At 51.6% G+C, this 18,549-nt stretch overlaps 1 protein-coding gene across 4 annotated transcripts in view; it reads left to right on the forward strand.

Annotated features, from left to right (window-relative positions):
- Positions 1 to 8,555: 8,555 nt before the first annotated feature.
- aup1 (AUP1 lipid droplet regulating VLDL assembly factor) overlaps positions 8,556 to 18,549 on the forward strand; it is a 48,525-nt gene continuing 38,531 nt past the window's right edge. For 3 of the 4 annotated variants that reach the window (XM_072497701.1, XM_072497702.1, XM_072497704.1), the window contains exons 1-2: positions 8,556 to 8,774; positions 15,963 to 16,100. In XM_072497701.1, the coding sequence (XP_072353802.1) occupies positions 8,734 to 8,774; positions 15,963 to 16,100 (179 nt within the window). In that variant the 5' untranslated portion in view covers positions 8,556 to 8,733. Of the gene's footprint in view, positions 8,775 to 15,962; positions 16,101 to 18,549 lie in introns of those variants that run through there. The other variant, XM_072497703.1, reaches the window with a different exon arrangement.

Genomic DNA, 18,549 nt, shown 5'->3' on the forward strand with positions numbered 1-18,549 from the left:
ACATTCTATTAGCTATCCCAATTACTTGCTCTACCTGTATAATAGCCTTTTGTGATTCATGCACTAGGTCACTGCCCTCTGTATCTCTCAGCTCTGCAGTCTCAACATTTAGATAACTAACCTTTTTTAAATTCTTCCAAATTGTCCAAAATGGACAATTTCACATTTGCCCACGTTATACTCCATTTGCCAGAGTTTTGCCCACTCACTTTATCTATCTGTGTCCTTTGTAGTCTCCTTATGTTCTCTTTACAATTTACTTTTCTACTTTGTGTCGATAGCAAATTTAGCACCTTCAGTCCCTTCATCCAAGTCATTGATATAAATTGTAAAATGTTGAGGCCCCAGAACTGATCCCTGCAGCACACCACTCGTCACATCCTGCCAGCTTGAAAAGACCATTTCTGCCAACTCTCGAGTGTAACACGGCCATGGTGCTGCGCTGCTCCTGATGCACCACTCTGTCAGTGCAGACCTGTTCCTGAACTCCACCTCCATGCCGAGCTAGTCTTTATGGACATCACCCTGCTGCTGGACCGCCTGTGTCACCGTTGCAGATCAGTACTGTGTCTGGTGGTGGAGGTTACAGGTGTTCCCTTGCCCCCCCCCCCCCCAGGATGTGGGACATGGAAGCTAGACCCCGGCACGCTGCATGAAGAGTTCACAAACAAGGGGGGGGTCAAAGGATTAATACATTGTATACTGGGAGAGGATGCACAAAGACTCCAGATAAGGTGGCAGCGCTCCAAGTGGGGCATGGGCACCTTGCGGGTTGTGAGCTTATGGGGGCGTGGTTGAATTGCGCAACAAACCTCTTGCATCTGCTCACCTTTTCCCTCTGGGTTACTGACATCCTGGTGAAGACAGGTTGGCTGGAGAGAGTGATACGAGTGTGTTGGACTGGTATTTAAATGTAGCGCCTGAACCTTTGAAACTGTCAACTGACGGCGGGCAATCAAATAAAAAGCCAGCCCGCCAAGTGGCTGGAAGTGGAACATACTGTGCATAACTAATGAGGTTCCAAGTGCAGAATCTGCCTCAGGATCCGGTCATTCTGGTAAGTGGGAAAGAAGGCACCCCCGGAGCCATCCTCCACTGCCCGATGCTTGAATTCAGCCGTGTTCTGTGATTTCTAAAGGTTTATCATAACTTCCTTGCATTTGATACGAACTTCAGATACATCCGACGTTGTCCTTATGACTCATCAACTTTAATTACAGATAGACTTTCTAATACCCTCCATGTATCAATATTTAGCCCTTCCAAGAATTAGATTTGGCAGTGTATTCTTCCTTGGTGAAGGCAGATGCAATTAATTCATTTTATACCCCATGGCTGCTCGCAGCCATGTGTACATTGTCTTTGTGGTCCCTCATTGACCCCACCACTCCTCTTGCTACCTTTTTATTATTTATGTGCCCATAGAAGACTTTTTGATCCCCTTCTGTGTTAGCTGCCAGTCTCGTCTTATACATTCTCTTTGTCTTTCTTATTTACATTTTCATTTCTCCTCTGAACTTCCTACATTCAGTCTGATTCTCACTTATGTTATCAACCAGACACAGTCAAGTGCACCCTTTTTGATAGGAGGCAAGCCAATTAGGACAGAGATAAGGAGGAATTTGTCAGTCAGAGGGTGGTGAATCTTGGGAATTCTCTAACCCAGGGGGCTGTGGATGCTCAGCACTTGGGCACGTTCAAGACAGAAATCGCTAGATTTCTGGATACGAAAGACATCAAGAGATAATGGGGAGAGTGCAGGAGGGTCAGCCAAGATTTAGTTGAATGGTGGAGCAAGCTTGAGGGGCCGAATGGCCTACTCCTATTTCCTATGTTCCCACAAAAAGTGTAGAGCTGTGACCTTCGACAAGGTACTATCAGCAACTATGCTGCGAACTTTACATAACCTACCCCGAAGGAGATTAATCAGCTAAAAAAAGTTTCACATTTTCCAAAATTCCCTAGATTTAGGAAGGTTCCATTAGATTGGAAAATAGTGAATGCAACTCTTTTATTCAAAAAGGGAGACAGAAAGCAGGAAACTACAAGCCAGTTAACGTAATATCTGTTGTAGGGAAATTTTAAAAAGTTATTATTAAAGCTGGTGGTAAGGCACTTGGCAAAAAAAACAAGAAACAAAATCAATCATTATCTTTTTTTAAAAATATGTTTTTATTAAGAATTTTTCAACAATATTTTCCACCTTACAAACAACCCCCCCCCCCCCCCCCCGTAATAAAGAAAAGAAAAAGAACTCACGTGGCAAGACATGAACATGGCAAGTCAATAAGATACAGAACTTTGTACATTGGATTCTTCCCGTACATGCCAGTTTCCAGATCATTCATGTGTTTTCTTGCTCAAATGCCCCCCAGAGAACCCCCCCCCTCCCTCCTCTCCCCCACGAACAACGTCCACCCCTCTCCCTCCCCCCCCCCCCCCCCCCCACCCCTCTCCCCTCCTGGGTTGCTGTTGCTACTGTCCGACCTACATCTAACGCTCTGCGAGATGGTCTAGGAACGGTTGCCACCGCCTGTAGAACCCCTGCGCAGACCCTCTCAAGGCAAACTTCATCCCCTCCAACTTGATAAACCCAGCCATATCATTTATCCAGGCCACCACGGTGGGGGGCTTCGCCTCCTTCCACATTAGCAAGATCCTTCGCCGGGCTACTAGGGACGTAAAGGCCAGAATGCCGGCCTCCTGCACTCCCGGCTCGTCCACTACAAATAGTGCTAGCCCCCAGCTTGGCTTGACCCGGACTTTCACCACCTTAGATACTGTTCCCGCAACTCCCCTCCAGTGCCGGGCATGACCAAAACATATGGACATGGTTCGCCAGACTTCCTGAGCACCTCCCACATCTGTCCTCCACCCCAAAGAACCTACTCGGCCTCGCCCCCGTCATATGCACTCTATGAACCACCTTAAATTGTATCAGGCTAAGCCTGGCACACGAGGAAGAGGAATTAACCCTACTTAGGGCATCAGCACATAGCCCCTCCTCAATCTCCTCCCCCAACTCCTCTTCCCATTTACCCTTCAGCTCCTCTACCAAAGCCTCCCCCTCTTCTTTCATATCCTGGTATATCGCCGACACCTTGCCCTCTCCGAACCATACGCCCGAAATCACCCTATCTTGAATCCCCTGTGCCGGGAGTAGCGGAAATTCCCTCACCTGCCGCCTCGCAACTCTCTCACTTGCATGTACCTGAAAGCGTTTCCCGGGGGTAGCCCAAACTTCTCCTCCAGCGCCCCGAAGCTCGCAAACGTCCCGTCAATGAACAGGTCCCCCATTCTTCTAATCGCAGCCCGATGCCAGCTCTGAAACCCCCCGTTCATTCCTTCCTGGGACAAACCGATGATTGTCTCTGATCGGGGACCACACCGAGGCTCCCGTCGCACCCCTGTGCCGTCTCCACTGCCCCCAGATCTTTAGCGTTGCCGCCACCACCGGGCTCGTGGTGTACCTTGTCGGCGAGAGCGGCAGCGGTGCCGTCACCAGCACCAGCAGGCTCGTTCCTTTGCAGGATGCCATCTCCAACCTCTTCCACGCTGCCCCCTTTCCCTCCATTACCCACTTACGGATCATTGCCACGTTGGCTGCCCAATAGTAACCACCCAAATTCGGCAACGCCAACCCTTCTCTATCTCTGCTACGCTCCAAGAACCCCCTCCTTACCCGCGGAGTCTTGCTCGCCCACACAAATCCCATAATGCTCCTGCTTACCCTCTTAAAGAAGGCCTTAGTAATCACAATTGGGAGGCATTGGAATACAAAAAGAAACCTCGGGAGGACCACCATTTTAACCGACTGTACCCTACCCGCCAGCGAGAGTGGCAACATGTCCCACCTTTTAAAATCCTCCTCCATCTGTTCCACCAACCGCGTCAAGTTAAGTTTGTGCAGTGCCCCCCAGCTCCTAGCTACCTGAATCCCCAAATATCAAAAGCTCCTTCCCGCCCTCCTCAACGGTAGGTCGTCTATCCCTCTTCCCTGGTCCCCCGGATGGATCACAAAGAGCTCACTCTTTCCCACATTGAGCTTATAGCCCGAAAAGTCTCCAAACTCACGTAGGATCTGCATTACCTCAACCATCCCCTCCACTGGATCCGTCACATACAGCAACAGGTCGTCTGCGTACAGCGACACTCGATGTTCCTCTCCCCCTCGAACCCCCTTCCATTTCCCCGACTCCCTTAACGCCATGGCCAAAGGTTCAATTGCTAATGCAAACAGCAGAGGGGACAGGGGGCACCCCTGCCTCGTCCCTCGATACAGCCGGAAATACTCCGACCTCCGCCGGTTCGTGACCACACTCGCCACCGGGGCTTTATACAGGAGCTTAACCCAACTAATAAACCCTCCCCCGAACCCAAACCTCCTCAACACTTCCCAGAGATACTCCCACTCTACCTGATCAAAGGTCTTCTCCGCATCCATGGCTGTCACTATCTACGCTTCTCCCTCCACCGATGGCATTATTATCACATTTAGGAGCCTTCACACATTAGTATTTAACTGCCTACCCTTTACAAATCCCGTCTGGTCCTCGTGAATCACCCCCGGGATACAGTCCTCAATCCTCGTGGCCAAAATGTTTGAGCTAGATGTGGATCTAGCTGGGGGGGGGTACAGTGCAGCAGCAACCCTAAAATCCCCCCTCTCTCCCCCCTTCCCCCCCCCCCCCTTCGTGGCCAATCCCCTGACCATTTTTGCAAGCACCTTAGCATCTACATTAAGGAGCAAGATCGGTCTGCATGACCCACATTGCGGTGGGTCCTTATCCCGCTTCAAGATCAAAGAGATCGTCGGAGGCAGGGTCCCCCCTCCCTTGCTTCATTGAAGGTCCTTACCAGCAACGGAGCTAACAGGTCTACATACTTCCTATAAAACTCCACCGGGAACCCATCCGGCCCCGGGGCCTTCCCTGCCTGCATACTCCCCAGTCCTTTAACCAGCTCTTCCACCCCAATTGGCGCCAGGTCGAACTCCGTCTGGAGACTTCATCTCTCCCTGAGTAGTCCCCCATCAGGAGCCTCTGCATAGCTCCTGTCCACCCTTAAAATCTCCTGCACTAACCTCTCCCTTTCCCTGCCCTCTCTCTTCACCCTATGAGCCCTGATGGAGATTAACTCTCCCCTGACCACCGCCTTCAGCGCCTCCCATACTACTCCCACCTGCACCTCCCTGTTGTCGTTGGCCTCCAGATACCTTTCAATACACCCCCACACACTTCCTCGTCTGCCAGCAGTCCCACATCCAACCTCCACAGCGGGCGTTGGTCCCTCTCCTCCACCAGCTCTAGCTCCACCCAATGCGGGGCATGGTCTGAAATGGCTATGGCCGAATACTCCATTCCCTCCACTTTCGGGATCAATGCCCTGCCCAGAACAAAAAAATCTATCCGGGAGTAGGCCTTATGTATGTGGGAGAAAAAATAAAATTCTCTGGCTAAAGACCTGGCAAATCTCCACGGATCCACTCCCCCCATCTGGTCCATAAACCCCCTAAGCACCTTGGCCGCAGCCGGCCTCTTCCCCGTCCTAGATCTGGTGCGATCTAATGTTGGGTCCAGCAGCATGTTAAAATCCCCACCCATTATCAAGCTCCCTACCTCCAGGTCTGGAATACGCCCCAGCATCCGTTTCATGAATCCAGCATCGTCCCAGTTCGGGGCATATACATTCACCAGTACCACCTCCGTCCCCTGCAACCTACCACTCACCATCACGTATCGGCCTCCCTTGTCCGCTACTATGTTCTTGGCCTCAAACGACACCTGTTTTCCCACCAGTATTGCCACCCCTCTATTCTTTGCATCCAGCCCCGAATGGAACCTGATCTGCCACCTTCAGATGTGTCTCCTGAAGCATGACCACGTCTGCCTTCAGTCCCTTTAGGTGCGCGAACACTTGGGCCCTCTTAACCGGCCCATTTAGGCCTCTCACATTCCACGTGATCAGCCGGATTGGGGGGTTACCCCCCCCCCCCCTCCGACTAGCCATCATCTATCTTCGGCCAGTCCCGTGCTCGCGCCTCCCGCACCCTCCAGTCCCCCAGGCGGGGAACCCCCGCCCCGACCACCACTTCCATTTTCAGTTCCCCCTCGGACAGTGCAGCAGCAACCCTAAAATCCCCCCCTCTCTCCCTCCTCCCCCCCCCCCCCCCCCGCTAGATCCACATCTAGCTCTTTTGCTCCCCCCATATTCCGTGAGTCAGCTGACTTCTGCTGACCCCGCCTTCCCGTTGATCTCCCCCGTGTGGGAGTCTCTCCTCCTCCTTACCTTCCTCCATGCCCCCCCCTTTTGGCGAGGGAAAAAGCCCACGCTTTCCTAAACCAGCCCCGCCCCCTGTGGCGCAGCTCCTGTTGCGGCCATTATCCCAGTTCCCTCATCCCCGAGTCTCACCTCCCTCCAGCACAGACGAAAATCAATCATTATCAGAGGCCTCTCCCACCCAGGCATTGCCCTTCCAGACCCTTCCATCATGCAGAAGTCTGAAGACCCGCACATCCAGACATAGAAACAGCTTCTTCCCTACAGCTATCGGACTCCTCAACGACTCCCCTCGGACTGATGTGTTCCCTGTAAGAACACTATTCACGATGCCTTATGCTGCTCTTCTCATGTATTTGCTTTATTTGGTCCCTTGTTCCGTACTGTAACTAATCACTGTTTGTTGATGTTCCATTTGCTCATAGAACATACAGTGCAGGAGGCCATTCAGCCCATCGAGTCTGCAACGACCCACTTAAGCCCTCACTTCCACCCCATGCCTGTAGCCCAATAATCCCTCCTAAACCTTTTTGGTCACTAAGGGCAATTTATCATGAGCAATCCACCTAACCTGCACGTATTTGGACTATGGGAGGAAACCGGAGCACCCGGCGGAAACCCACGCAGACATGGGGAGAATGTGCAGACTCCGCACAGTGACCCAGCGGGGAATTGAACCTGGGACCCTGGCGCTGTGAAGCCGTGCTATCCACTTGTGCTACCCTGCTGCCCTAAATGTTCTTTGTTGATTATTCTTTTTGTCTACTGTGTACGTTCCCTCGGCTGCAGAAAAATACTTCTCACTGTACTTCGGTACATGTGACACTAAATCAAATAAAAAATCAATCAAGATAATCAGGCAGAGTCAACATGGTTTTGTGAAAGGGAAATCATGTTTAACCAATTTACTGGAGTTCTTTGAAGAAGTAATATGCTGTGGATAAAGGGAAACCTTTGAATGGTCTATACATTTGATGTGGTGCCACTTAAAGGTTATTGCAGAAAATAAAAGCTCATGGTGCAGGGGTTAATATATGGTATGGATAAAAGATTGGCTTGCTGACAGGAAGCAAAGTAGTCGGCATAAATGGGTCATATTCTGGATGGCAAGTTGTAACGAGTGATGTGCCACAGAGATCAGTGGTTATCGGGGGTAGGCGGGATGCAGACTTGCGGTTATAATCCGGTCAACCATGATCTTATCAAGCAAGAACACCCTCTGATGAGATCAAAATTGCCCAAAATATTCCAGGTGTGGCCTCACCAAAGCCCTATATAATTGCAGCAAGGCATCCCTGCTCCTACACGAATCCTCTCACTCTGAAGGCAATATGCCATTTGCTTTCTTTACGGCCTGCTGTACCTGCATGCTTACCTTCAGCGACTGGTGTAGAAGGAAACCCAGGTCTCATTGCGCATTCCCCTCTCTCATTCTATGGCCATTCAAATAATAATCTGCATTCCTACCTTGCCTGTTTTTGATAACCTCGCAGTTATCCACATTATACTGCATCTGCCATTCATTCGCCCACTCACTCAACCTATCCAGGCACAAACAGTAGCACAGTGGTTAGCATTGTTGCTTCACAGCGCCAGGGACCCGGTTCGATTCCCGGCTTGGGTCACTGCGGAGTCTGTACGTTCTCCCCGTGTCTGCGTGGGTTTCCTCCGGGTGCTCCCTTTTCCTCCCACAGTCCAAAGATGTGCACGTTAGGTGGATGGGTCAGGTTAAATTACCCTGTAGTGTCCGTTAGGTGGGGTTGCTGGATAGGGGGAGGCGTGGGCTTAGGTAGGGGGCTCTTTCAGGGGGCAGGTGTAGACTCGATGGGCTGAGTGGCCTCCTTCTGCACTGTAAATTCTATGCAATCACATGGAACGATCTGCATCCTCACAGCTCATCCTCCCACCCAACTTTGTGTCAGCTCAATTCCAGCCTTAAATAAATATCCCAGGTGACATTCAGGATTTCTATTTCGCTCTGTCCTTAGGCTGTTGTGGACTTGAGATTTTCCTTTAACAAATCAAAAGAAAAAGTTTTGTAAGGTGACAAAAATAGTTTGTGGAGCGCGTGCGCACTGAGCGGACTTGCAGTGAGCAGTGAAGTGGAGGCGGGTGAACAATGCGCGAGCGCACTGAAGAGCAGCCTGGGCTTTGTAGTTCCATCCGCTTGTCGTCCCCTAGGCCGACAGGGAAGACTGAACTACACCACCCGGGAGGGCAGTGCGCGGGGGCGCGCCTGCGTGCTGCTGCTCCAATGCCGATACGCCACGGTCAGTTCGCCAACATGGCGGTAGTGGGGTGAAGGGAAGCGGGAAAACGGATGGTGAGCGGGGTTTGCGGCCTGAGAGAGCAGCGAGAGCGAGGGAGAGAGCTACACTTAGAGATTTAACACAGACAGAGACGAGCGAACGGGGGGGGGGGGCGGGGAGAAGGAGAAGCGCCGGGGCCTGAGCCATGGAGAGGCCCAGGGTGGAGCAGCTGCTGGAGTTCAGAAGGTAAAAGAGAAAGAGGATGAATCTGGCCCTTAAACTGTCCACGCTGACCCTTCAACTGTCCGCACTGACCCTTCAACTGTCCGCACTGACCCTTCAACTGTCCGCACTGACCCTTCAACTGTCCGCACTGACCCTTCAACTGTCCGCACTGACCCTTCAACTGTCCGCACTGACCCTTCAACTGTCCGCACTGACCCTTCAACTGTCCGCACTGACCCTTCAACTGTCCACACTGACCCTTCAACTGTCCACACTGATGCACTTACAAGATGCACCGCAGGAACCTACCAAGGATCATTAGGCAGCATCTTCCAAACCCACAACCACTACCATCTAGAAGGACAGGAGCAGCAGATACATGGGAACACCACCACTTGGATGTTCCCCTCCAACCCACTCACCATTCTGACTTGGAAATTTATCACCGTTCTATCACTGTCACTGGGTCAAAATCCTGAACTCCTTCCCAAGATCACAGTGGGTATACCGGCACCACAGGACTGCAGCGGTTCAAGAAGGGAGCTCACTACCACCTTCTCAAGGGCAAGTTGGGATGGGCAACAAACGCTGGCCGAGCCAGTGAAGCCAACATCCCATAAAAAAATTAATTAAAAAAGGCCCTTCAACTGTCCACACTGACCCTTCAACTGTCCACACACCCTTAAACTGCCCACACTGACCCTTCAACTGCCCACACTGACCCTTCAACTGCACACACTGACCCTTCAACTGCCCACACTGACCCTTCAACTGCCCACACTGACCCTTCAACTGCCCACACTGACCCTTCAACTGCCCACACTGACCCTTCAACTGCCCACACTGACCCTTCAACTGCCCACACTGACCCTTCAACTGCCCACACTGACCCTTCAACTGCCCACACTGACCCTTCAACTGCCCACACTGACCCTTCAACTGTCCACTCTGACCCTTAAGCTGTCCGCGCCGACCCTCGAACTGTCCGCGCCGACCCTTGAACCGCCCGCGCCGAGCCGCGGACCGCCCGCACCGAGCCGCGGACCGGCCGCACCGAGCCGCGGGCCGGCCGCACCGAGCCGCGGGCCGGCTTCTCAAGGGCAAGTTGGGATGGGCAACAAACGCTGGCCGAGCCAGTGAAGCCAACATCCCATAAAAAAATTAATTAAAAAAGGCCCTTCAACTGTCCACACTGACCCTTCAACTGTCCACACACCCTTAAACTGCCCACACTGACCCTTCAACTGCCCACACTGACCCTTCAACTGCACACACTGACCCTTCAACTGCCCACACTGACCCTTCAACTGCCCACACTGACCCTTCAACTGCCCACACTGACCCTTCAACTGCACACACTGACCCTTCAACTGCCCACACTGACCCTTCAACTGCCCACACTGACCCTTCAACTGCCCACACTGACCCTTCAACTGTCCACTCTGACCCTTAAGCTGTCCGCGCCGACCCTTGAACTGTCCGCGCCGACCCTTGAACCGCCCGCACCGAGCCGCGGGCCGGCCGCACCGAGCCGCGGGCCGGCCGCACCGAGCCGCGGGCCGGCCGCACCGAGCCGCGGGCCGGCCGCACCGAGCCGGCCGCACCGAGCCGGCCGCACCGAGCCGGCCGCACCGAGCCGGCCGCACCGAGCCGGCCGCACCGAGCCGGCCGCACCGAGCCGCCCGCACCGAGCCGCCCGCACCGAGCCGCCCGCACCGAGCCGCCCGCACCGAGCCGCCCGCACCGACCCTGCACATCTTTAGACTGGACTGTGGGAGGAAATCCGAGCACGCAGAGGAAACCCACTCAGACATGGGGAGAATGTACAAACTCCACACAGTCACCCAAGGCCTGAATTGAATTTAGGTCACTGGCGCGGTGAGGCAGGGCCTGAGTGACCCTGGTGGAGCATAACCTATCAGTGAGCAAGTTATTGCTCAGTAAGTGCCTCTTGATAGCGCTGTTAATAACTCCTTCCATCACTTTACTGATGTCTGAGAATAAACTGATAGGGCGGTAATTGGCTAGGTTGGATTTGTCTTGCTTTTTGTGTGCAGGACATACCTGGGCAACTTTCCACATTGCCGGTTAGATGCCAGTGTTGCAGCTGTACTGGAACAGCTTGGCTGGGGGTGTGGTGAGTTCTGGAGCACAATTCTTCAGTAATATTGCCGAAATAGTGTCAGGACCCATAGCTATTGCAGTATCCAGTGCCTTCAGCCGTTATTTGATATCACATAGATACATAGATCTATGTGATATGTATCTATGCACTCTATGTATATATGTTCTTTGTATACAGTGCCTTCAGCCGTTATTTGATCTATGTGATATGTATCTATGCACTCTATGTATCTATGTTCTATGTATACAGTCTTCAGCCATTATTTGATATCACGTGGAGTTAATTGAATTGGCTGAAGACTGACATCTGTGATGCTGGGGACCTCCGGATGAGACTGAGATGGATCATCCACTCAGCACTTCTGGCTGAAGATTGTTGCAAAATGAAAATTGCTTATTGTCACAAGTAAGCTTCAAATGAAGTTACTGTGAAAAGCCCCTAGTCGCCACATTACGGCGCCTGTTCGGGGAGGCTGGTATGGGAATTGAACCATGCTGCTGGCCTGCCTGGGTCTGCTTTCAAAGCCAGCGATTTAGCCCTATGCTAAACCAGCCCCTAGAAAAGCTTCAGTCTTGTCTTTTGCACAGATTATCATAGAATTTACAGTGCAGAAGGAGGCCATTCGGCCCATCGAGTCTGCGCCGGCTCTTGGCAAGAGCACCCTACCCAAGGTCAACACCTGCACCCTATCCCCATAACCCAGTAACCCCACCCAACACTAAGGGCAATTTTGGACACTAATGGCAGTTTATCATGGCCAATCCACCTAACCTGCACATCTTTGGACTGTGGGTGCAAACCGGAGCACCCGGAGGAAACCCACGCACACACGGGGAGGATGTGCAGACTCCGCAAAGATAGTGACCCAAGCCGGAATCCAACCTGGGACCCTGGAGCTGTGAAGCAATTGTGCTATCCACAAGGCTACCCAGATGTTCTGGGCTCTTCCATCATTAAAAATGAGGATATTAGTGGAGCCTCCTCCTCCTCCAGTGAGTCGATTAATTATCCACCACCATTCAGAACTGGATGTGGCAGGACTTCAGAGTTTAGATCTGATCTGTTGGTTGTGGGGTCGCCTAGTCCTGTCTAGTACTTGCTGGTTATATTGTTTGACATGCAAGTAGTCCTGTCTTGTCGCTCCAGCAGGTTGACATCAGGCAGGTTGGTGAGGATGAGGTCTAGTATGTTTTTCACTCATGTTGGCTCGTTCACCACATGTCACAGAACCCCCTCAGACTACCCACAGTGACCCCCCCCCCTCAGACTGCCCGCACTGAACGCCCCTCAGACTGCCCACACTGACCCCGCCCCCAGACTGCCCGCACTGACCCCCCCCTCAGACTGCCCGCACTGACCCCCCCTCAGACTGCCCGCACTGACCCCCCCTCAGACTGCCCTCACTGACCCCCCCTCAGACTGCCCGCACTGACCCCCCCCCTCAGACTGCCCGCACTGCCCCCCCCTCCCTCAGACTGCCCGCACTGACCCCCCCTCAGACTGCCCGCGCTGACCCCACCCTCAGACTGCCCGCGCTGACCCCACCCTCAGACTGCCCGCGCTGACCCCACCCTCAGACTGCCCGCACTGACCCCACACTCAGACTGCCCGCGCTGACCCCACCCTCAGACTGCCCGCACTGACCCCACCCTCAGACTGCCCGCACTGACCCCACCCTCAGACTGCCCGCACTGACCCCACCCTCAGACTGCCCGCACTGACCCCACCCTCAGACTGCCCGCACTGACCCCACCCTCAGACTGCCCGCACTGACCCCACCCTCAGACTGCCCGCACTGACCCCACCCTCAGACTGCCCGCACTGACCCCACCCTCAGACTGCCCGCACTGACCCCACCCTCAGACTGCCCACACTGACCCCACCCTCAGACTGCCCGCACTGACCCCCCCTCAGACTGCCCGCACTGACCCCCCCCTCAGACTGCCCGCACTGACCCCCCCTCAGACTGCCCGCACTGACCCCCCCTCAGACTGCCCGCACTGACCCCCCCCCTCAGACTGCACGCACTGACCCCCCTCAGACTGCGCGCACTGACCCCCCTCAGACTGCGCGCACTGACCCCCCTCAGACTGCCCGCACTGACCCCCCCTCAGACTGCCCGCACTGACGCCCCCTCAGACTGCCCGCACTGACCCCCCTCAGACTGCCCGCACTGACCCCCCTCAGACTGCCCGCACTGACCCCCCTCAGACTGCCCGCACTGACCCCACCCTCAGACTGCCCGCACTGACCCCACCCTCAGACTGCCCGCACTGACCCCACCCTCAGACTGCCCGCACTGACTCCACCCTCAGACTGCCCGCACTGACCACCCCCTCGGGCTGCCCGCCCCGCCGACCCCCTCGGGCTGCCCGCCCCGCCGACCCCCTCGGGCTGCCCGCGCTGCCGACCCCCTCGGGCTGCCCGCGCCGCCGACCCCCTCGGGCTGCCCGCGCCGCCGACCCCCTCGGGCTGCCCGCCCCGCCGACCCCCTCGGGCTGCCCGCCCCGCCGACCCCCTCGGGCTGCCCGCCCCGCCGACCCCCTCGGGCTGCCCGCCCCGCCGACCCCCTCGGACTGCCCGCCCCGCCGACCCCCTCGGGCTGCCCGCCCCGCCGACCGCCTCGGGCTGCCCGCCCCGCCGACCCCCTCGGGCTGGCCGCCCCGCCGACCCCCTCGGGCTGGCCGCCCCGCCGACCCCCTCGGGCTGCCCGCGCCGCCGACCCCCTCGGGCTGCCTGCCCCGCCGACCCCACTCCCTCAGACTGAGGCAATAGAACATTTCAAATTTCTTATTGAAATCGGGCAGCATTGATGTTAATGGCCTGAAAGAGATGGTTGCCACACGTTCAGAATGGTGACAACCTTCCATCAAGATGCATCACCCAGTATCACAAAGATGAGGCAGAGCAGTGGCAAAGAAGGAAAGAAAAGAAAGCAAACCCTGCTCTCCCAATCCCACTCTTCATGTGCCGTACTGTCCCATGTGCCCAAAGATTTGTGGGTCGACACTCGCCCTGTTCAATCCATGGCGACCCAGAAACTCATGGCACTGAGCTGGCCTCATCCTCGAATTGAGGGACAGCCGACAACAGTGATGGAAATTGTGGGGCTGCACTCACTAATTGCGTTTGATTTTTGTTAGAATTGGTCAGAAATAAACTTGATCGAGTTGGGTTTTGTTACAGATTTACGATAATTGGCAAAAGATGGAAATTATGAGGGATGTTAATTTTCCAGAATCCGTAGCTTAAAGAATGGTGCACGCAGTTTCAGGCATAACTTTCAAACGATACATCGCAAAATATTTGAAAGGGAAAAGAATTGCAAGACCTCAGGGAATGTTCGGGTCCAATGTACAGTTCATCCCAGTGTCCTGACAAATCCCTCAAGCATCATCACAAAAACTGGTCATATCACTGCTGTCCGTGAGATCTTACTGTGAGCACATTGGCTGCACCTTCCCTTCATTACAAGGGTGACTACAGTTCAAAAGTTCTCCATTGGCTATGCTAAGGCCATAAAAGCTGCAATATTAATGTAGCATAAATGGGGAACGTGGCAAAGTGTCAATGTTACTCTCGAGATGAGAGTTCAGATTTCACCACCGTAGCTGCAGCAATTCAATTAATCAATCTGGAATAAAACGCTAAACTCATTAATAGTAATCATGTTGTAAAAACCCATTGGGTTTACCATTGTCCTTCAGGGGAGGAAATCTGTCAAACCTTGTGACTTCAGACACCGACAATGTGACTGTCTGTTAACTGCCCTCAGAAAAGGTTGAGCAAACCACTCTGTTGTAGGTGTGCCAGCACCACCTGCAGCAAGGGCAGTTAGAAATGGGCAATAAATGCTGACTTCGCCAGTGATGCCCACGGTCCAATATGGACTTTGTCTCTACGCTTGAACGCGCTATAAGTGCTCCAGAACTCACTGGCATTGGACTGTTCTGCCCCTTTCCCGATTTTCAAATGTTCAGCCTTGGTGCTTTTTATAATTTCTGAAATTGGGATAACATTGTAAGGCAACAACAGCATGTTTATTTCCCACTGCTTCTTTATTACAATGGAGCGCTCTCTGCTTGAGTCCTCTTAACAACACTCAAGAAGCTCAACACAATTCAGGTCAAATCAACCGGCTTGATTGGTACCCCATCCGTCATCTTATACTCGCCTACCACTGACGATAATAGTGTAGCATCCAGAACGTGCAATGCAGCAACTCGCCCACGATTCTGACAGCACCTCCAAAACCCACAATCCCAGAAGAACAAGGGCAAAATTTGTATGGGAATATCATCACCTCCAAGTGACACCTATCAGTTTGGAAACATTCTGATGGTCGCGCCTGGCCGAATGGTGGCCTTGGTGCCAAGTTATTTGCCTCGCACTAGTTTTCTGTGCTTCTGGGATGTCTTTTATCCCCATGCACCCACACAGCAAAATGCGTGCTTTCACACTCTGCTGAAGTGTTTTTGACCTTGCCTACTGACCATTTGACTTCCCTTTACACCTTCTGGGTCAATAAAACATTTAGTCATTGACTACCATAATCACAATTTTCCCAACTTGTCAGATCTCCTTGCCTAGAGTGTAATCACAACAGGAATGAAAATAGGAGAAATGTAACAATAACATTTAAAATAAATGCACAACGAGTCACAGCATTTAAGTTAGTTAATTAGCAGCGAAACCCGAAGTAGGAATTTTGCAGGAGTCGTACACTTAAGTACTGGCATTTGAACTTCTCCAAGTGTCTAGCTTCCAATGCCCCCTTACCAGTAACTCTCCCACTTACCATGCACTTTTTTAACATAAAAACAGAAAAGCTCAGCAGGTCTGGCAGCATCTGTGGAGAGAGGGACAGAATTAATGTTTGAAGTCTGTTTTGCTCTTCAGAAAAGGAGTCGTACGGCCTCAAAACATTAACTGTTTCTCTCTCCACAGATGCTGCCAGATCTGCTGAGCAGTTCTGTTTTTATTTCAGATTTCCAGCATCCGCAGCATTTTGCTTTTATTCTACCCGTTCTTTTATTTATTTTTTGCAGAAGGCTCTTAACCATCTGTTCCCTCTCAATTTGCAGGTTACCTACAGATGGTTTTATCCGGGCACTGCTCGTGCTTTACACTCCCTTCGGCATCTGTTTGATGCTTCTCAGGATATTTATTGGTCTTCATGTGTTTTTAGTCAGCAGTGCTCTCCCAGATGGTCTTTTGCGAAGGTATGGCTCTTTTTTTAATAACGTCAGCAGTCCTTAATTAAAGTTTAAAAGTAAATTGCGGAGCACACGTGTATTTTTTACTTTTTAACAGGTAGTTGCTTAGTGATGATTCTCTAGTATTGGGCAGGGTAATAAAGGAGAAAAAGAAAGAGGCCTGAATGAAAAGGCAGAAATGGTCGAGGATAGTGACGTTAAAGGGGCGCCTTGACAAATACATGAATAGGGTGGAAATAGAGGGATACGAACCCCGAAAGTGTAAAAGGTTTTAGGTTAGACGGGCAGCATGGTAGGCACAGGCTTGGAAGGCCGAAGGGCCTGTTCCTGTGCTGTATTTTTCTTTGTTTGACAAAGTGGAGAGACGATGTAGAATGCACAGTTCAGAAACAGGCTGTCAGTCCAGCCCACTCTACTTCATATAACCTTTTTGGTGTAACCTCTTCTTTTCTCCAAAATGTACTTAATCTGGCTTTCCCGAATATGTATCTGAGTTTCGGTCGAGAGGTTGCAGTTCTGTTTCAGATATCTTACCTGCTGCCTTGCATGGCGCATGCATCTTGTGATCTGTTTGAGTCGGACTTGTGCCAAGGTATGGAAAGGCAGCTTTCTAGAATTTAACAGCACGAGAGGTGATCTCATTGAGATGTATAAAATTCTTAGACTTGATGCAAATATTAGGCGACTGTTTCCTTCTAGCTCCTTATAATAATAATTTTTATTGTCACAAGTAGGCTTATATTAACACTGCAATGACGTTACTGTGAAAAGCCCATAATCGCCACGTTCCAGCACCTGTTCGGGTACACGGAGTGAGAATTCAGAATGTCCAAATTACCTAACAGCACGTCTTTTGGGACTTGTGGGAGGAAACCGGAGCACCCGGAGGAAACCAACGCAGACACGGGGAGAATGTGCAGACTCTGTACAGACAGTGACCCAAGCCGGGAATCAAACCTGGGACCCTGGTGCTGTGAAGCAACTATGCTAACCACTGTGCTACCGTGCTGCCCTCATTTCAATGAGATCACCTCATCCTTCTAAATTCCAATGAGTACAATTCCAACCTGTTTAACCTTTGCTCATAATACAATCTCTCCATGTCCGGGATCATCCTTGTGAACATTCTCTGAAGGCCTCCAATGAAATAAAATCTTTACTTAAATAAGGGGGCCAGTACAGCTCACAGTACTCCAGATGTGTCTCACCAGTACCTTGTACAGTTGCAGCAAGACTTCCCCACTCTTGTACTCCAATCCCCTTGAAATAAGGGCCAACATTCCATTAACCTTCCTGGTTACCTGCTGCACTTTTGTGCTAGCTTTGTGTGTTTCATGCACAAGTACCCCCAAGTCCTTTTGTGTTGCATCTGTCTGCAATTTTTCTCTCATTAAATAATGCTGTTCTTTTGTTTGCTTTTCCAAAATTAACAACTTCACATTTTCCAACATTATACTTAATTTGCCAACTTTCAATGTCTTTTTGCAAATTGTTTGTATCCCTCTTGCAACATGCCTTTCCAACTCTTTTAATAATATAATAAAAATAATAGCCTATTGTCACAAGTAGGCTTCAATGAAGTTACTGTGAAAAGCCCCTTTTTTGGACATTCTGAATTCTCCCTCAGTGTACCCGAACAGGCGCTGTCGTGTGGTGACTAGGGGATTTTCATAGTAACTTCATTGCAGTGTTAATGTAAGCCTGTTTGTGAAAATAAAGGTCATTATTATTAATATATATCGTAAACGGTTACAGGTCACCAACCTGAAAAAGAACCCTTAATCCCCACCCGTTTCCTGCCTTTAGCCAATTCTCTATCCGTGCCCATACACTACCTCTAAGTCTTATGACTTAACCTTTTGTGAGGTACCTTGTGAAATGAAAAATGAAATGAAATGAAAATCGCTTATTGTCACGAGTGGGCTTCAATGAAGTTACTGTGAAAAGCCCCTAGTCGCCACATTCCGGCACCTGTTCGGGGAGGCTGGTACGGGAATTGACCCGTGCTGCTGGCCTGCCTAGGTCTGCTTTAAAAGCCAGCGATTTAGCCCAGTGCGCTAAACCAGCCCCTGATGAACGCTTTCTGGTAGTCCAGATACAGCACATCACTTGTTCCCCTGTATCCACTCTGGTTGAGACTTCCTCGAAAAACTCTAATAAAGTCAGACATGAGTTCCCTTTCATGAAGCCATGCCGACTCTGCTTGATTAGGTTATGATTTTTCAAATGTGCTGATATTACTTAATAATTGATTCCAACAATAGATGATGGGCTAATTGGCCTATAGTTACCCGCTTTTTGCCTCCCTCCCTTTTTGAATAGGGGTGTTATATTGGCAGTTTTCCAATGCTCCGGTACTTCTCCAGCATCCAAGGATTTTGGGAAAATTATAACCAATGTTTCCACTATCTCTGTAGCTACTTCTTTTAGAATCCTAGGATACAGGGACCTATCT

Source organism: Scyliorhinus torazame, chromosome 3, assembly GCF_047496885.1.
Source record: "Scyliorhinus torazame isolate Kashiwa2021f chromosome 3, sScyTor2.1, whole genome shotgun sequence".
In the NCBI taxonomy this organism is placed as follows: domain Eukaryota; kingdom Metazoa; phylum Chordata; class Chondrichthyes; order Carcharhiniformes; family Scyliorhinidae; genus Scyliorhinus; species Scyliorhinus torazame.